At 37.1% G+C, this 20,999-nt stretch overlaps 1 protein-coding gene across 2 annotated transcripts in view; it reads right to left on the bottom strand.

Moving 5' to 3' along the window:
- The window catches only part of LOC149835483 (5-methyltetrahydropteroyltriglutamate--homocysteine methyltransferase-like), a 29,837-nt gene extending 15,332 nt beyond the window's left edge, over nt 1–14,505 (bottom strand). For both annotated transcript variants that reach the window (XM_090010547.1, XM_090010548.1), the window contains exons 1-4: nt 14,149–14,505; nt 12,180–12,251; nt 11,912–11,976; nt 11,563–11,817 (exon numbers count right to left, since the gene is read on the bottom strand). In XM_090010547.1, coding sequence (XP_089866673.1) covers nt 11,760–11,817; nt 11,912–11,976; nt 12,180–12,251; nt 14,149–14,268 — 315 coding nt within the window. In that variant the 5' untranslated portion in view covers nt 14,269–14,505 and the 3' untranslated portion in view covers nt 11,563–11,759. The remainder of the gene's footprint in view (nt 1–11,562; nt 11,818–11,911; nt 11,977–12,179; nt 12,252–14,148) is intronic.
- Between the last annotated feature and the right edge of the window lie 6,494 nt (nt 14,506–20,999).

Below are 20,999 nucleotides of genomic sequence, written 5' to 3'. Positions count from 1 at the left end.
GTGGACTGGACTTGGACACTGGAGGAGCTTCTTTGAGGACGTACATGTTGCCTTCACGAGTTCCTTCAGCGAATATCGTCTTGGTGAGAGGATCCTTGACAAAAACAGAGGAAGGAGTGAATTCAACTGATGAGGAAGAGTCATCAATAAGTTTAGATACTGAGATAATGTTTTTCTTGACATTAGGGACAACTAAAACATTGTGTAAAGGAAGAGAAGTATGCGGCAAAGAAACATATGCATTTCCAATGTGAGTAATTTTGTGATGAGTGCCATCACCTGTAACTACAGAACCTTTTGCTAAATATGGAGAAGCACTAGAGAGTTTACCTGCATCATCTGTCACATGAGCGGCAGCACCAGAATCCACATACCAGACACCATCATCATTTTGCTTGAGATTCAGGTTGGGCATAGCTGTCATTAGGAGTTGTTGTGCATCGGGCGTGAAGGAGAAGGAAGACGATCTAGAAGTGGTAGAGGGGGTGGGCCTGTGATCACGTCGACCTCCCTTGGCTTTGTTCTGAGGATTGTGCCAACATTCAGATTTAACATGTCCTCTCTTGTTGCAATAGAAACATGTAGGGATACGCTTTGGCATGTTAAAAGGAGTACTGCCCTGAGGAGTAGGAAGAATACCCTTTCCTTGGCCGGATGTGTGAGCCCAAGTATGTGCACGTTGTCCTGACATACCATGTGTAGAAGTAACTAAAACACTAGGTGAAGTAGAAAGGGAAGTATCATGCCTGTGAACTCTACTAGCCTCATGCTGGATCAATTTTGCCTTTAGGTCTTCAAAAGAGGGTAAAGTAGGAAGAACCTCTAGAGCAGTGCAAAATATATCAAATTCTGACCCTAGTCCACTGAGGGCCTGCTGAGCTTTATCCTTGTCTGAAATAGGATGACCAATAATGGCAAGTTGATCGCTGACATTTTTAATCTCATAGAGATACTCAAGTACAGATCTGGAGCCTCTATTGATGCTTTGAAATTGACGCTTCAATTGGAGATATCTAGCTTCTGAAACTTGAGAGTATGTATTTGCAAGCATATTCCATAATTGAAAAGCTGAGATATCATCATCTATACATGCAAGCACTTCTTCAGAGAGAGTAGAAGTAATATAAGCAACTAAAGCCTGATCATGTGCCATCCATACGGCATATGCCGGATTAGGGATATTATCTGTAGCAGTCACCGAACTAGTAGCATCCTTTGTTTCACACAAAATCGATTCAGGCGGGACTGGAGTAGAGCCATCAATGTGACCATATAGACAATGGCTTTTAATGAAAGGGACTATTTGACGTTTCCACATCAAATAGTTGGAATGGGTTAACTTTTGGGAGATGAGTTGGGAGAGGAAACTCGAAGAGAGGGCAGACATGGTTGTGCTGATATAATGCTGGAATGTAAGATTAAAGAAGCACCATTTGACGTGAAGCAGAGAAAAGCAGTGCTGCTGTGAAGCCCAACAGGAAACTAGCAGAAAATTACCCGCAAAGGATGGCAGATATGCTAGCAGAGAATATGTTGTTCGAAAAGCAATCGAAAAAGAGATAGCACGCAGGAAAACAACATGCAGGAAGGAGGGCAGAGATTCTAGCAAGAGGTCACGTATGAAAAAACAGTATGCATAAAAGAAAATCACCAAGATGAACACAGAACACAAGAGAATAACAATCAGAATAGACACAGACAGTATATTTTGACGTGGACAGAAAAAAAAAATTAGGGTTAGGGTATATCTGTGTTTATATTGACGCAGACAGGAAAAGAGGTATTAGGGTTTGGGTATTTCTGCGTCTATGTTGACGCAGGCAGAGTATTACGAACGAGGGAGATGAAAAAAAAATGGCGGCAGAAATAACGACTTTAGGGTTAGGGTAGAGAAGACAGATTTGGGGATTTGGATTACCAGGTGACGTTCCGCTCTGATACCATGTAAGAATCTGAATAAGTCTTCAAGATAGAGTGCCTTCAAGCTTTGGAGAACAGTCTTCAATCTGAAAATCAAAGTAATAAAAGAGAAGAGAGGAAAGGAAGAGAGGAGGGAGACGCCAAAAGGAGAGAGAAAAGTAGGGCACGTAATATCTGTGTCCCTCTTTAATTATGTATATATAGGATCTTCCTCCTCTAAACAAAATACATGAAAACATTACAAGATTTACAAGTATGCCACCGCCCATATGGGGGGAGCATACGTACGGATATGGATCCCATATTGGATCCATATCCAAGACAAATACAATTCTAACATTCCCCCCATGTAAAGTGTGGCTTTTCAAGCCCTCATTTAATAAAGTTCATATATTTTTTATGTGTTGCCTCTTTGAAGGCTTCTTGTGTTGTCCTTTAGTGGACTATTTCTATATTCTCCATTGTGGGTTTGGGTTTGTCCATTCATTGGACCGTGTGAATGCATTAAACATTCTTGTTATATCTTTCTGCATAGTTTCTTACAACTGAATCCATACCAAGATCCAATACCAAACAAGTATCTTAGTTTTTATTTATTTCTTCCACCTGATGGCCTTAGGCAAATCAAAACCTATACTAACATTGAAAAAGCATTGGAACTAGCATGTCAATCACCTTTTAGGTTTAACTAAGTTTTTAATTGAATATATTTTTTATATTTCTGAACTAGAGTAACATCAACATCACCAAGCATATATATGATGACTTCAGCTTCTAGTGCTCATAGATGATGATTGTATATCCAACAATCATCATATGACATAAAGGTCATGGGACCAAACAACCCAATATGGTCCAATGTAAGACTTTTCATCAAGGTTGTAAGTATTGTATCGTTACTCGTATCGGTCGGGCCCAAAGTAACATTGTATCGTAATGTATAGTAAATGTATCATAAATTTAAAAAAAAAGTCTAAAAAATTCAAAAAGTCAAGAAAAATAAAAAAATTAGCAAAAATTCTAAAAAAATTATATCACATGAAACAATGATGAATTGCATAAAATACAACCATAAAATCACATGAAGCATTTATGTCTCTATAAACCGCATAAAACATCATCAAACATTAACTAATATAGAATCATAGATAATATTCCATGCATATCTCACAAGAACAATACAAAATATTAAATATCTTGCAAGTAAGAACATGCCACTGTGAAATTGTCTACGAAGAGACAATACGCATACAAGCATAAATACTTAAAAAAGAAGTGCACGAAGGCACTTTCACAACACTTGAACACAATACGCAAAAAGCGTAAAAATAATAAACATGCAATAATGCATGTGTTTCATAAAGAAGGAGGAAATGCTTGAGACTCTCAAGCTTGGGAAATACAAGGGGGGAACACCCCTATTTATACAAATGCAAGGAGGTGCAAAGGGGGGGCTCCCAAAGGAGTCGTTGGGAGCCCCCAACGGTCACATTTGTGACCGTTGGGGGCCCCCAACGACTCTATTGGGGGACCCCCAATGCATATTAAAAATATCAAAAATAAAAAGAAAAAAAATTACAAAAAACAAAAGAAATTTACAACATATTCTAAAGGTGAATATGCGCAAAACAGGAAATGACAAAAATACCCTTTTGGGTAGAAAAATATATAAATATATATTTATATATATAGAGATATATGTACATATAATATATTATATGTAAATATATCTCTATGTATATAAATATATATATTTATATTTACAATATTGATTTTTGAGAGCTACATTTTAACACCCCCCCCCCTCAAACTTACGGTGTGATAACCGCAAGTTTGTCAAGAAGGAAATGAAATCTGGGCGAACATAGATCTTTTGTGAAGAAGCCGGCAAGTTGATACTCAGATGTCACATATGGTAGATCAATGACCTTCTTCAAGTATTCCTCTCGGACATAATGACAATTCATCTCTATATGCTTTGTTCGCTCGTGAAAGGTGTGGTTCTTGGCAATGTAGATTGCACTTTTATTGTCACAACATAGCTTTGTTGGTTCTTTGACAACTACTCCCATATCTTCCAAAAGACGTCGAATCCATACTATTTCCATGGTGGTAGATGTCATGGCTCTGTATTCGGCTTCAGTGGATGATAAGGAGACCTTCTGTTGCTTTTTACATCGCCACGAGATCAAAGATTCTCCTAAGAAAATACAAAAGCCAGTGGTGGAGTGACGGTTACTAGGGTCACCTCCCCAATCTGAGTCAGTATAAGCAAACAATTTTAATTCAGAAGAAGATGATAGAAATACTCTCTTATTCACCGTTCCCTTCAAGTATCTGATGATGCGAAGCACAACACTCATATGAACGGTAGTAGGAGCATGCTGAAACTGACTGGCGATGTGTATAGCATGTGACAAATCGGGTCGAGTAATGCTAAGATACATTAAAGAACCTACCAACTGCCTGTAGGGAGTAGGATCGGTTAGAGGAACACCATCGTCAATCTTCATTTTGGCTCCCACAACTTCAGGAGTTTCGCATATTTTGTCATCAGAAATCCCTGATCTGTCAACAATCTCACAAGCAAGTTTAGACTGAGATAGGAAATAACCACGTTGCGAATAGGCAACCTCAATTCCAAGAAAATATGTCAGAAAACCTAAGTCTGACATCTCAAATTTTGAAGTCAAGACGGACTTAATACCCTTGACTCCTTGAACATCATCACCTGTAATTAACATGTCATCAACATATAGTAACAATATTACAATCCCTGCTTTAGATTTTCTAGTAAATAAAGCAGTATCAGTATAACATGAGGAGAAACCATTTTCTAGTATTACACTGGTAAATCTGTCATACCAGGCTTTGGGGGCCTGTTTCAAACCATAAAGAGCCTTTCGAAGACGAAGAACTTTATCTTTAGGAATCTTCATGCCTGGAGGGGCTTCCATATATACCTCTTCGTTAAGGTCACCATTTAAAAAAGCATTTTTCACATCCATTTGAAAAATATTCCAATTTTTAATAGATGCAATAGTAATGAGGCATCTAACTGTAACCATTCGGGCTACAGGAGCAAAAGTTTCTTCATAATCAATTTCATACTCTTGCCCATACCCTTTTGCAACTAAGCGAGCTTTATACCTTTCCAGGGATCCGTCGCTTTCAGTTTTAACTTTAAAAACCCATCGACAACCTATAGTTTTCTTTCCTATAGGTAGAGTTTGGAAATCCCAAGTTTCAGCCCTTTTGAGAGGGCTAAGTTCTTTTTGCATGGCTTCTTGCCATTCTATACATTTTTTAGCTTCTTCAAAATTCCTTGGCTCAAAATAAGAGTGAATGGCACTAATACAAGCCCTATACCGAGGGGAAAAGGAATCAAAAGAGACAAAACGAGTCGGCAGTCTCCTATTCCTCTCAGATCTTCGGTGATCGAGAGTAGGTACAAGCTCATTATATTGGTCAATGGCACTTCTAAAGGTGTCTTGGTTTCTACGGGAGTAGGTTATCGGATCACTTGAAATCCTGTTTTCTTGATCATTGAGAGGGTTATGTTCTTCGACATCACCATCATTTTCCTCATCGTGATCATCATCACTAGATATATCATCATTACTAGCCAATAAATCAAAAAGAAATGAGTAATCAAAATTTTCTTGTTGAGAAACATTTTTTTCAAATCCACTCTCATTTTCTAAAAACATTACATTTCTAGAAACATATAACTTATCATCTCGAAGATCATAGCAACGAAACCTTTTTTGAGTTTCGGAATACCCAAGAAAGGCGCAGGGGATAGCTTTGGGAGAGAGCTTGTCATTTTTATCCGTAAGTATAAAACATTTACACCCAAAAACACGTAACCTATTATAATCAGGTTCAAGTTTATATAAGATCTCAAAAGGGGATATTTTTCCTAATATCCTAAATGGTAAGCGGTTTATCAGATAAACAGAAGCGAGGGTTGCCTATGTTTTGAGAAATAAGCAAGGTCCTAGTGGTCTCAATGATATGCCTATGTTTTCTTTCGGCCAATCCATTCTGTTGAGGGGTTTTAAGACAAGACCTTTGATGAATAATTCTGTGATCCTCAAGATATGTTTTAAATTGGTTGGAGAGATATTCTCCTCCAGAATCACTTCTAAAAATCTTTATATTACTATTGAATTGATTCTTGATCATTTAGTGGAAGGTTTTAAAACATGTAAAAACTTCATGTTTGTACTTTAGGAAATAGATCCATGAATACCTGGAGAAATCATCCACAAAAATAACATAGTAAGAAAAGCCTCCTTTTGAAACAACAGGTGCGGGTCCCCAAACATCGGAATGAACAATTTCGAAGGTTTTAGATGAGAACATAGTTCTTTGTTTAAACGGTAAACTTTGCATTTTTTCGATAATACAATCATTACAGGAAAAAGAACTTTTACATAGATCCTTTGCAAAATGTAAATAAGATAACTTGGTGGCATTAGGATGACCAAGTCTTTTGTGCCATATGTTTATATCTTTGTTCCGGGCAACATTACAAAATGATTTTGGAACTTGGAGAGATTCCATATAGTATAAGTCTCCTTATCTAAAGCCTTCCCCAATCAATCTCCCGGACCGGCGATCCTGTATTAAACATTTGTCACATGAAAATTTAATATCGCATCCATGGTTCGAGAGTTGAGAAACAGAGAGAAGGTTTAAGTTAAGTTTAGGTATAAATCTAATTTTTGGAATGGAAAAACCTTGAGTTTCAAAATTACCTATTCCTTTAATTTCAAGGGAGGTTCCATCTGCAGTGGAAACAAAGGATGGAGAAACATTTTTTGAAAAATCGGAAAGTGAAAACATGTTTGGGGACATATGAAAAGATGCACCTGAGTCCAAAAGCCAAGAGACTTTACCTGGAATGGAAGAGGTAGACACGGCGGCACCGGATGTAACTCCCTTGAGAAGAGGTTGAAGGGCTTCCACTATTTGATTCAACGAGAGTGACCCACTTGATGATGCCTCTTCTTTTTATGGTACACCGGTGGTGGCCATAGCGAGAAGCCTCTTCCATTTGGGACATACGGGCTTGATATGCCCCGGTTCCTTACAAAAGTGACAAATAGTCTTGCTATAGTCTCTCTTTCCTCTTTGTCCACCATCTCCTCCTTGATTTTGGAATTTGAAATGAGGAGGACGATTGGTCTTTACATTATTTCTGGGTCTTGATACGGCATTGACCTCATTGTTTTCTTCATGATTACAAGGAACCACAAGAACATTTGATAATTGTTTACATAAACTCATACGAGTTTCCTCACCACTTAATTTGGTGAGAACATCTTCAAGAGATGAAGGAGTAAATGAGGATAGAAGGGATGACCTTATTTGCTCAAATTCCGGTCTTGACCCATTCAAAAAATTGAAGAACCGATCTTCTTCAAGTTGCTTGTGGCGGAGTTCAATTGCCTCTCCACTCCATTTTGGTTCAAGCATGGAAAGCTCATCCCAAATGGAGGAGAGGTCGGCATAATATTCCCTTATGGACATTTCACCTTGAGTAAGGGAGAGGGCCTTCTTTTGAAGGTAATACTTATGGGATAGATCTCTTGATGTATACATTTTCTCGAGATAATGCCACGCTTCCGATGCTTTCTTGAACTTGATAATGTTGGCATTAATCTTTGTTTCGACGGATGCGAAGAACCAAGAAAGAATCTTGAAGTTCTTCATTTCCCATTCGTCATGCTTCTTGGAGTATTCTTCAAGAGCTTTGATCCTTTCCTCTCCCTCACGAACCTTGATTTCATTTCCGTCCACCACGGTTATTTTGGGTTCCGGTTCCGGAATAGTGCCTTGCACATAACCCCATAATCCTTTACCTTTTATGTGAGCCTCCATGTTCCCGGCCCAAATATGGTAGTTGGACCCATTCAACTTGAAGCCAAGGGCGAAGTGAGACTCTTTTTCACCCATTAAGGAGTAAAGAAAAAGAGAAGGAGGCGTACCAACACAATCTTTCAACTTCTAGCTTGCACAAGATCCTTCTAAAATATTTGAGAAGCAAGATCCACCACTTCAACTTCCAAGAATCCGAAGGCACGGTTTTCGAGGCACTCGAAAAAAGAAGAATCCCACGATCCTTAATCACCAACCGAGCTTTGATACCATGTGAAATTGTCTACGAAGAGACAATACGCATACAAGCATAAATACTTAAAAAAGAAGTGCACGAAGGCACTTTCACAACACTTGAACACAATACGCAAAAAGCGTAAAAATAATAAACATGCAATAATGCATGTGTTTCATAAAGAAGGAGGAAATGCTTGAGACTCTCAAGCTTGGGAAATACAAGGGGGGAACACCCCTATTTATACAAATGCAAGGAGGTGCAAAGGGGGGGCTCCCAAAGGAGTCGTTGGGAGCCCCCAACGGTCACATTTATGACCGTTGGGGGCCCCCAACGACTCTATTGGGGGACCCCCAATGCATATTAAAAATATCAAAAAGAAAAAGAAAAAAGAATTACAAAAAACAAAAAAGAAATTTACAACATATTCTAAAGGTGAATATGCGCAAAACAGGAAATGACAAAAATACCCTTTTGGGTAGAAAAATATATAAATATATATATTTATATATAGAGAGATATATGTACATATAATATATTATATGTAAATATATCTCTATGTATATAAATATATATATTTATATTTACAATATTGATTTTTGAGAGCTACATTTTAACAGCCACAATACTCATACTTTTATATTACATAAACAAAAATATTATGGCAATAGTTGCACTCAATTTTCAATCGGTTTTCACTCATTACTTGAGTGTGCCATTGTCATGTCGGATCATCTTATGTCATCTTTGTTGGAGTGTGAAAACTAATTTCTTCCTTGATATAAATCTTTAATTTTTTTGGATTCAATATTTTTTACTCATAATAAATATTTTTTACCTTAACCTATTTTCTTAAGTGAAAAAATGGTAAAAATGCATTTTTTTTACCTTCCCACTTCTTTGGGTAAAAAAACGGTAGAAATGCACTTCTAATAGACTCTAGACAAATGGAAAAATTGGTCCTCAAAAGGTATTTAAAACCCAAAATGAAAAAAGTAACTTTAGGCCTTTTTAAAGTGCATCGAAGGTGTATCGTACGATACACCCAATACGGGTACATACACACTTGTATCGCAATACAAGTGTGTATCATATCATAAAACCCAAAAGTAATGATATGTATCGTACGATACTTACAACATCAATTTTACTCATAATAAATATTTTTATCTTAACCCATTTTATTGAGTGAAAAAATAGTGAAAATGCATTTTTTTACCTTATCTCACTTCTTTGGGTGAAAAAACAGTATAAATGCACTTCTAATGGCCTCTAGACAAATGGAGAAGTTGCCTCTCAAAAAGTATTTAAAATCCAAAATGAAACAAAGTTACTTTCGGCCTTTTTAAAGTGTGTCGAAGTTGTATCATACAAGACGCTTTTTATCGTATGATACAACATGATACAAGGGTGTATCGTACGATACACCCTTGTACGGGTATGAAACGCACTCGTATCGCAATACGAGTGCATATCGTATCGCAAAACCCAAAAGTAATTATATGTATTATACCATATCTTATGATAATTATACTATTGATTTTACTCATAATAAATATTTTTTTACCTTAACCCATTTTCTTGAGTAGAAAATAAGTGAAAATGCATTTTTTTTACCTCAATCCACTTTGGGTTAAAAAATGGTGGAAATGCACTTCTAACGGCCTATAGACAAATGGAGAGGTCGGCCCACAAAAGGTATTTAAAACTCAAAATGAAAAAACGTAACTTTCAGCCTTCTTAAAGTGTGTCAAAAGCGTATCGTACGATACAACAAGATTCAAGGGTGTATCGTATAATCTTAGTTGTCATAGGCACTAGGCAGAGCCTAAGCGATGAGCCCCTAAAAAGGCCTAGGCGGTACCAAAAATAAAAAATTAAAAAAAACATAATAAGAAACATGTATACAACATAAAATCAATCAATAATAAGCAATAGACAAATAATATGCCGTTGAACACTGTAAAACAATTATATTACATGATCTTAACCTGCTCAAACAAATTAAGAATAAATTAACAATTGAAGAAACAAACCATAAAACTAACAATGTGAATGAACAATACACAAAAAATAAAATCATGTATACAAAAAAATTAACAACAACAATAGACATAATACAAACAATAGACAAATAATGTCTTTTTCTTCTTCTCAACAATAGACATAATACAAGCAATAGACAAATAATGTCTTCTTCTTCTTCTTCTTCTTCTTCTTCTCAACAATAGACAAATAACATGTCTTCTCTTTCTTCTTCTTCTTCTCCTCCTCCTCGAAGAAGAAAACAAATGATATGTCTTTAAAAAAAATCTTCAAAAAAAAAAACTTCAAATAGGTCGCCTAGGCCGCCTTTGACAACTGAGCATATAATACACCCGATACGGATACAATACACACGATACAAGTATGATACACCTGATACAGGTATGACACACACTCGTATCATGATACAAGTGTGTATCGTATCACAAAACCCAAAAGTAGCGATATGTATTGTACCGTATTACAACACTGATTTCACTCACAATAAACATTTTTTACCCTAACCCATTTTCTTGAGTGAAAAAATAGTGAAAATGCATTTTTTTACCTTAACCCACTTCTTTAGGTGAAAAAATGTTGAGAATGCACTTCCAATGGCCTCTAGACAAATGGGGAAGTCGGCCCACAAAAGGTATTTAAAACTCAAAATGAAAAAGTAATTGTCGGTCTTTTTAAAGTATGTTGAAGGTGTATCGTACAATATACATCCTGTATTGTACGGTACGACACGATACAAAGGTGTATCGTATAATACACCCGATACGGTTACAATATATACAAGTGCGTATTGTATCGCAAAACCCAAAAGTAATGATATGCATTGTACCATCCGATATAGTACAATACTTACAATACTGATTTTACTCATAATAAACATTTTTTACCTTAACCAATTTTTTCGAATAGAAAAGTAGTGAAAATGCATTTTTTTACCTTAACTCACTTCTTTGGGTGAAAAAATGGTGAAAATGCACTTCTAATGGCCTCTAAACAAATGAAGAAGTCTGCTCTCAAAAGGCATTTAAAACCCAAAATGAAAAAAAAATAACTTTCGGCCTTTTTAAAGTGCATCGAAGGTGACCCAAAAGTAACAATATGTATCGTACCGTATCGTACGATACAACACTGCTTTTTATGACAAGTATGAACCAAGTTTGTTCCTCATTTTTGCCAACTGGATAACTAAGAAACACCCTAATTCTAATTTTCTAACTTACATAAAATAAGAGAACAATTCTCTTCATTAAACAGTCAAATACACATGCACTAAAATATGGAATTAATAAGCTTTCAGGAATAACTCCGTGCATGCATTAATATTACAAAATCCAACTATTTCACTTTTGATCACTTTTCAAATTCATGCTCTACATATTCAAAGAAATGATAGCTACGACAATTAAAATCATCATAAAACCAACAATCATTGTCAAATTCAATTCACGAGGATAGTTACTGCAGAATGATCGTCTAACCTGAGGAAGTCATTATCTCTGAGTCTCTGACCAATATGTTCATTTGAGATGAAACCACATATCTCCAAGATATAAGGTCACTGATGCTTGTTTATCTTTCATCCTACTTCTAACGGTAAGGCCATGAAGTCTAAAGATGTGAAACTTCCCCCAACAGTCTGCTAGTAACTCCTTCAGTTGGGAAAAAAATATTTCAACTACAACATGGAATGGATACAATCCCAAACAGCTGTCTTCAGTTGGGCAATAACTTCCCTGTGAGGATATCAAGAGATTACTATGAGAAAAATAGAACCCCGCAATCCAAAACTGAAAGACTAGCACAAACATGGTAGCCTCCATTTCTTACTTGTAGATGTGAAGGATCTTCCCTAAGAGCAAGAGAAGAGAGAAAGATTTCTCAGACACCCTTTGCTGGTTTTGACAGCAACAAGTAGGAGACAGGACCAACAATGACAAGAACGGTGTCAATACCAATCTATAGTAAACACATACATAAATGCAGAAATAAGATTGTAAGACTAAGCAATGACAAATATTCTGAAATACATGCTGTTGACCAACATTAGGCCATGCAATTTTGGTAGAACTTATCATTACAACTAATGTAAAAATACCTCTTTTGTTGCCTTGTATTCAAACACAGCTTTGTGTGATGCATAAGACAATTTCACATCAGATCCCATCGACTGTTTCACAAAAATCTAGTTAGAAATTCATAAAATGATAAAGTGAAGAAAATACTAAAATGATAGATTTACAGAAACAGAAGATATACAGCAATATATGTACTGAATATATATAAAGATGACTGACATGATAGTTCTAGTGCTTTCTTAATTTTGATAAAGGTGGAAGCATTTTTTTTCTAGTGTGAAAAAGAAAAACTTTAATAAAGTGCAAGGCTTAAATAAAGTCACCATCTTCTAAAGCTGCAAAATTAGTTGCAAAATCCTATGTTGGCCACAGTTGTTACTGAACGTGCTCAAAATTGGTCAATGGAAAAAGCCTTCTTGGCTGTGTTTTCCACTGCAATCTCCTCTCTGCCAAAACTAAAGAGCATGTAAGGTACAGCCAAAAGAATGTGAATCTGTAACAGTTATGTGACTGAATATGGTGCAGAGGAAAACACTATGTAGGAAACATACATCTATTCTCATTCTAGATCATTAGCAAGTGGATAAAAAAGGACAACCACTCAAACTCATTCACAATGATATCAACTTTATGGAGATGTACCAAGCACCCATCACCTGCTATAAACGTCACTAGATTAGTGTCTTTATTTCCATGGAGTACCAGCATGGACTTCTACCTCCCAGCCACTCAGAGTTGACCACAAAACGATACTTCTTGTAGAGGTCATTGCCTCCTTGGCATGGATTTGCAATTTGCACCTAGTGGGGATCATGCTGATCCCCTATATTCTGATCTCATTTCAAGGAGAAGCCACTTTCACCTCTAAACACCTCTTCCTCTTGGTGCATAGGGTCTTGTTTGAGTAGAAATCAACATCAATTGGGTTCCTATATTCTTCTTTTATCCACGGTCTAAGTCTTATATGCAAATGTTCTTCAAAATAGGGGTGATTTTGTTAGTGAGCCTAGATTGTAACTTCTCTAAAAAGGAGAAACTAGATTTACATGCATTTGAAGCAATTAGAACACCATTTTTTTAACATTCCAAAATTAAATGAAAGCCCCTTAATGCAATGAAATCCTGAAGGGCAACAAATACCATCCATTTCATATCAGTCACTTCATAATATAATTGATCTACCCGAACAAGGATCAATCACTCTGAACAGGAAGCAATTTCATAATATAATTTCATGAAAACAATCTTTACTATTGCCATTAGAATATTATTTCATACAATTCCATTGTTTCAGAATGATCAATGAAAATTCAACAAAAACAAAACAAGAAAACCCTAAAAATGTTTAATCTACAAAAGAGAAAAAGAACCTAACAGCTCATCATGTTAATCCCTGAAACAAAGAGTACAAAAGAAGCCTATGAGATGCATAAACAACAATAGGGGAAGCACAAAGGATAATAGATTACACAGAAAACATGGGTTCGGATGAGGCCCAAACCAAAAGCAAAGCCAGCCTATCGTTATAATGAAATTAAATTAGAAAATGCTAGCTAAAAATGCTATAGGGATGAAAATCAGAGGAGGAACTCTAAATTAAAAAATAATTGATATAAATCTAAAACCAAAAAACATAAAAATCAAGTGGACTATTTTAGAAGTCATAATCCCCTAATCTCAGCAATTGCATCATGAGGAATACATCAACGAGGCAAATTCAACAAGAAATATGATGTAGTACCCAGTTCTACAAGGAATGCATCACCTAGAAACAACGAAACACATACCTCAAAGCTCAAATTCAGTAGAAGAAATCAGACGATGAAAATAACACAGAAACTCAAAAACCCTGATGTTTCAATGATCGAAAAGGTGTCATCACACGTCAAAATAAACCCTAATTTCTAATAACTCCAAGATCAAGCAAGTAAAAGACACAAGATCAAATTGAAACTTGACGATTTCAAAAAGAGAGAGAGAGAGACTCACAAGGCAGTTCAGATTGTTGCCGGAGAACGGTAGCTCAGATTTGCAGCGGCATCGATCATCGATACTGATGGGCGAGAGCGGAGGCATGGAACAGGGTTCCCACATCCAGAAAAGGAACATGCATGTCTTCTCTTGCTATTGTGACCTCATGTTTGGCAGACAGTGAACGAAATAAGAAGAGGGTAGGGTTTCTGAGAATGGAAGAAGAAGAAGAGGGTAGAGTTTCTGAGAATGGAAGAAGAAGAGGAGGACGGTAGGGTTTCTGGAAATGGAAGAAGAAGAAGGAGGAGCCAGTGGGGCTTGAACCGGTGATTTCATCAGTACTCACAACTAACCCGCTAGCCACGCGGACGACCCGGCGGTGGTGGTGTAGTTTTTATTATATAACAACATACTGTTTTTTGGGGCCGGGGGGGGGGGAGTGGTTGGAGATAGTCCAAGGGAATTCCCTCCCCCTCTCTCCACATTGGCTGGCCTCCTGTTAGTAAAATCCTTGAGGTTTCCCCTGCCCACAGAGGAGTACACTCAGCGGTTTTGAACTTGTGATGTCCAGTCAACTTGGTGGCATTCGCAAGTCGCCCCTTACCAGATAAGCAGATCCCTTATGAGGGATACGACAGGCATTTTGACTGGATGTCAAAAATGCTTTTACTGTTGAAAACATATAAAGTTATTATTGTCAAAAAATAAATTTATTAGGAAAAAATATCAAGAAAAAACTCAATGTTTACCTATTTTATTATCTTATGTGTTCCTCGTATATTTTAATTTATTTAAAATTAAATATTTTTCTGATAAGAAACCCAATCATCATCATCAAGTCTTATCCCAACTACATGGGGTCGGCTTTGTTACTCTTATTTTTTACTCTTACTTTTTATTCTTGTCTATCTTATAATCGAGGATCTCTAGTTTTAGATCTTTAGGTTACGAGATCCAAGCAATTCAATCGCCCTCTAAGATTGTAGCACTTGTATCTAATCCAGCTGCTCTGCATGAGAGAGATGCTCTTCCGAATGAAGGACAGCAAGAAGTATTAGTCATTTGAGTTCATCATGTTGGTAGCTTGAACTGCTGCAATCAAGGTAAATATTTTGTACAATTAACATAACGTACAATCTAGTAAAAGCCACCATGTTTTTTACTTTTTGTTTTTTTAGCCTAACTTTATATGTGATCCACATGGTTTATTTATTAAAAGAACATGTTTTGGATTATGTAACTTGTTATATAAGTAGGTTTCTCAAGGACTTAAAAAAATCAATGACTGATAATGCACCAAAATTTTAAGACTAAAAAAAACATAATTTTATATCAAAATGACAAAATCCAATATAGTCCTCAACGAATAAACCATCAACGAGGTCAGATCAAGTAGGCAAAGCTTCCACCTATAAATTCAAAATACATAATACTGTATAGCAGTAAATAGAACATATATACCCCTGCTATCTGAAACATGCAAATAACCATGTGCTTTAGCAAAACACTGCAGGGGTCGCCCGCATGGTCAGTGGGGGTGGTTGTGAAGGTACTGAGATGAAGGAACCGCTGAGCCACTCTCCATGATATGAAAACAAGAAAAAACAGACAAATGCTTTATCTTTATAACAAGGAAAACATCCTTTCAATCTTATGCTTATGCGTTGGTGCAAGCTTATACCACTTCAAAGCAACTTAACAAAATATTCTTAATCCCACTGAGCTGAGTAATTACAAACAAGTGCTCATGCTCATATACAAGGAAATGGATTATTGATTATCAGAGAAGAGCTTCCTCAGTTCTTCTGCCTCCTCAGCCATTTCATCCATTGTGCGGTTCCTCCTTTTTTTATCTAAGTTGAAACCATCTTCCTTTTCTTCAATCTGAAGAATACTCCAAAATCACTTTTGTAACAGTTTTCTGGCTAACACTTGTGATGATGAAAGAAATAACTTAATGAATGCCAAACTGCATGAATACCGAACTTACTGCATAATATATGTCATCGTTCTTGTCAAAATCACCTGCCCTTCTGGGGAGGATATGCTTCAAATCACAATTTGGAATGCTGCAAGCCAACACTGGTGCACCGCCTTATTTTTAAAACCATTCCTCCCCAATGCCATAGCTCCTGCTCTAACAACTTCAGAGGAAGTCGCCATCGACCAAAGAGGTTCAACACCCTTTTCCCCACTGAGCAAAGAACAAAAAGATGTATGTGGGACTCCTCTTTGTTACACGACAAATCTGCCAGCAAGACTTGTACCCCAACTGCATCAACCCGTCGTTCTACTACAAGCCTCAAAGTCAGTGCAGCTCTAGGGTGTTGTTTTACTTGGTTTTGGACGATAATTGAGTGTGGGATGGGTGATAAGGAGAATAAGAACATAATAAAGCAAAATAAAATGAGAGGTAAAGTAGGTAATAGTGTTTTTTCTGCTATCAAGATCACCATCAAAATCTGTGTCTACGCACCCCGAAGCCTAATCTCTTAGCCTACATACCAGACTCTATCTCAAATATTTGAGAATTTATTTACAACTTTCCAATGCATCTTGCCTGGATTGTTCATATATCAGCTAAACGGCTCCCACTGCATGTGCAATATCCGACTTTGTATACACCGTAGCCTACCTACGACTTTCAATAATTGAAGCATATGATACTTGTTTCATATAGGTATTCTCATTTGGAGTCTTTGCACACAAGTTTTTACTAAAATTGAAGTGAGCAGTCAACAACTCAAAGACTGTCTTTTTAATGTTGAACATTTATAAGATTTTCTCAATATATTGGGGTTGTGACAACTTTGGCTTCTTATTTGCTATGTCCTTCCTGATCTCATACTAAGGATTTGTTTGGTTGGATCCAAATCTTTTATTGAAAACTCTTTTTTGAGGTTTTGTATTTCTTTCATGCTTAATCCTGCAACAAGACATACAATAACCTTATGATATAAGAGTTATCAAATTTTTTAAAATAGCAAGAGTAGCTCTAATTGCACCTATCATAATCATATCTAGACACTTTAATTTAAGACATTTTTCATTTTCAAACAAAGCTTTTCATTTTTTGACAAACACATCAGATTTATTTTTCAGAAAATAAACCCATAACACTACAAGAAAAACTCTAATTAGCGACAAAAATTTATGACGAATTTTTTCTATCGCCAATTTGTGACGGATTAGCTAGAGGAAACTATCCATCACTAACATTCAAATTATTTGCAGACTTAGTGACGGAAAAAATGCCGTCGGGAATCCGTCACGAATTCGCGATGGATTCCCGATGAAATAATTTTGTCGCAACTTCATGACGGCTCAGCATTAGAAATTTTTTGTCGCTACTTCGTCGCACGTTAGCAACGGCGTTTGTGACGAAATTTTGTCCTCACTAATCCGTCGCTAAATTTTCCATAAATCCCTAATGCGAGCCTCTTTTCCCTTTCTGTTTTGTCAATCGCCCGACCGTCGTCCGCTCGTCGTCTTGCCGTCGCCCGTCTGTCGCCAGGCGACCTCTTGTCGCCTGTCTGCCTCCCGTCGTCCGCCCATCGTCTTGCCGTCGTCCGCCTGTCGCCAGGCGACCTCTTGTCGCCAGGCGACCTCTTGTCGCCCGCCAGACCGGCGCCCGTCGACCTTCGTTGGTCCGCCCGATGCCCATCGACCTCCTCTCTCTTTCCCCTTCCGTTCACTCTCTCGTTGCTCTCCCTCTGGGTTTTTCGACGAGCCCCGTCCGTAGGTAACCATTCCTCTTTCCCCTATGGTGTAGCTGCCCCCCTTCCCCCTATGGTTGTCAGAGGGTCAGCAGAGGCCCGACAGCCTCTGTCGGGCCCTCCCCACCCCTGTATAGTCAGTGGTGGCTGACAGAGGCCCCGATCGCCTTTGTCAGACCCTCCCCTTACCCTTGATCTCTTCAGTAGGGCAGGGGGCTCCGCTCTTGTCCTCTTTTTCTCCAACATGACAAGGGGCTTTGCCCCTGTCCTTTTGAATGCCGACAGGGGCCCCCCTGTCCTCTTGACTTTGCCGACAAGGGGCCCTCTGTCTTCTTGACTTTGCCGATAGGAGCCCCCATGTTCGTTGTCGGAGAATGATCGGCAAGGGGGCCTTGCCCTTTTGTTTTCCCTGGCAGGGGGTGGCTTCGCCCCCCTCTCTTCAATAATTTTGACAGAGTGTGAAGCCCCCCTGCCCCTTGTCTTTTTTGCCTGGCAGGGGGCGAATCCCCCTTCCAGGAAATTTTGCCCTGCAAGGGGTGAATCCTCCTGTCGAAAAATTTTGCCACGGCAAGGAGCGAGGACCCCCTACCTCATGATTGATACGGGAGGGGGAGAGACCTCCCTGCCTTGACCTTACTGCCGGTAGGGGCAACGGTCCTGTCTGTCTCGCTTTCACCAGAGGGTTGTGTCTCCCTATCCGGGCTCGTTTTCGACAGGGGGCGTCACCCTCCTTGTTATCGTGTAATAAAATTCATTTTAATATAGTGTCTCTTGCATATTTCTCAACGGATCTCGCGTGTGCCTTACCATCTGTGGTAAGTAAGTGACAAAAGCAATGCAAATCGAGTAAATACCCGTGGTGAGTAAGTAATGCATGTGCATCAGAGGTTATTTAATTTCTTGGATGCAACACTTTTCTATTCACGCACTCACTTAATTGTAGATATCTAGGACTGCTTTGATGGAGTTCGGAGATTATGGTGAGCATGATTTTAATATATGAAAATAGAAGTGTTCTTATTTTTGGAGTTCAGATTTCATGTTAGTCATGGTAGTAGTTAGCGGGATATTGGAGTGTGTTTGTTGCAAGTACATGTTTGACATTGTTTTGATATGAATGATTTGAATGTATTGCAATGTTTGATGTGATTGTTTTAATGCTTGCATGAAGTTACTTTTAATTTGATTATGACTTCCATGTAAAATTGTATCATGAAAACATGCTTCAAATGAATGTATCGTGTTATGAATGAGTTTGTACATAAAAATATTAAGTTATCAATGCATGCATCATAGTTGTTGTGATTGTATGACATTATATATATATATATATATATATATATATATATATATATATATATATATATATGTGTGTGTGTGTGTGTGTGTGTGTGATATATCAAATCATTACATCTACCACGAATGCATAATAAATTTGATATTTTCTTCATCATAGCATTCTGATGATTCTCTTTTAACTGGTTAGGATAATATTCATAACATCATATGACAAAATGAGTATAAATCGTGAATGGATGTACCATAGGATAGTTGACAATGAGGTATCGCTTGAATATATGGATGGTGTTAACAGTTTTATTGAATTTGCAATGTCAAGTGTCAGTACAGTGGATCCCACAGGTCGGATTAGGTGTCCCTGCAAGATTTGTTAGAAAAATCGATTTGTAGAACCTCATGGCGTTAGGCATCACTTATACAGAAAGGGTTTTGTGAGTAATTATCAAAATTGAACGTTTCACAATGAAGAATTTAGGAACAATTTTGACGCATGGGTGGATGTGGTGCACGATAATCCATATATGTATTTGATATTTGATGTCGCAGGACCAAAACTGGGTTCTGCTATGGGTCCTAGTGATGTAACAATTGGGGTAGAGGAAGAAGCATCAAACGATGCACCTAGTAGATTTTATAATTTACTTAGAGATGTTGATGAGCCACTTTGGAATAGTTGCGAAAGTCACACTATCTTTTCTGCAGTTCTTCAACTACTGAATTTGAAATTCGAGTTTAATTTGAGTCAATCATATTTTGATCGTTTGTGCTTTATTCAAGTGTCATTGGTTTGATCCCACTGCAACAAGAGTCGACAAAGCCTCAGGCATTGTGGAGGTGAATTATAAATCATGGTTTGGAATATATGAACCATTCATATTAGCCTCGCAAGCTCAACAAGTTTATTATACTTCATATCTGAGTACAAAGAAGTCAGATAGAAATGAATGATGGGCAGTTTGCAAGGTGAAGTACAAACTATACCCCGAGTATGATTAGTTACAAGAAGACAAGTTAACTGAAGATAGTGGTTACTATCAATCAGATGATATGTATGACTTCTCTTATGGTCACGATATCGCGCATGGTATACATGTCATATCTTCATTGGTCGATGGAACATTCATGAAAGAATGTGATCCAAATGATATACCAAGTGGATGGGCAGCCAATGAAGATGAAGAAGCGGAAGAGAAAGAAGAAGAATATGAAAGTCAAACAAGTGATGAGGATGCATTCTTGAGCTAGTGAAATAAATCTTATAATACATACCTCTATTTGAAGGTATTGCAATGTTTGAATGTATTGCATGATATTTTTTATTTTTTGATTATGTATCTTCGATACATATAGAGTTATGATTTGAATGTATTGTAACGTATTCGAATGATTTGAATGTATTACAATATTTGATGTGAATAATTTGAATATATTGAAATGTATTTCAATGATTTGAATGATTTGAAGGTATTGCAATGTTTGAATGTATTACATGACATTTTTTATTCTTTGATTATGTATCTTCGATACGTATAGAGTTATAATTTGAATGTATTGTAATGTGTTTGTATGATTTGAATGTATTGCAATATTTGATGTAAATGATTTGAATTATTTGAATGTATTGAAATGTGTTGTAATGATTTGAATGATTTAATGGTATTACAATGTTTGAAATATATTGCAATGACTTGAATGATTTAAATGTATTGCAATGTTTGAATGTATTGCATGAAGTTATTTTTTATTTGATTTGAATATCTTATGTTTTAATATATTACAATATTTGATGTGAATGATTTGAATGTATTGCAATGTTTGAATATATTGCATGACGTTTTGTATTCTTTGATTATA

This window comes from Nuphar pumila, chromosome 6 (genome assembly GCF_984573655.1).
Source record: "Nuphar pumila chromosome 6, dmNupPumi1.hap1.1, whole genome shotgun sequence".
NCBI classification, from domain to species: domain Eukaryota; kingdom Viridiplantae; phylum Streptophyta; class Magnoliopsida; order Nymphaeales; family Nymphaeaceae; genus Nuphar; species Nuphar pumila.
Note: the sequence above shows the minus strand (reverse complement) of the source record. Positions and strands in the feature narration are given on the sequence as shown.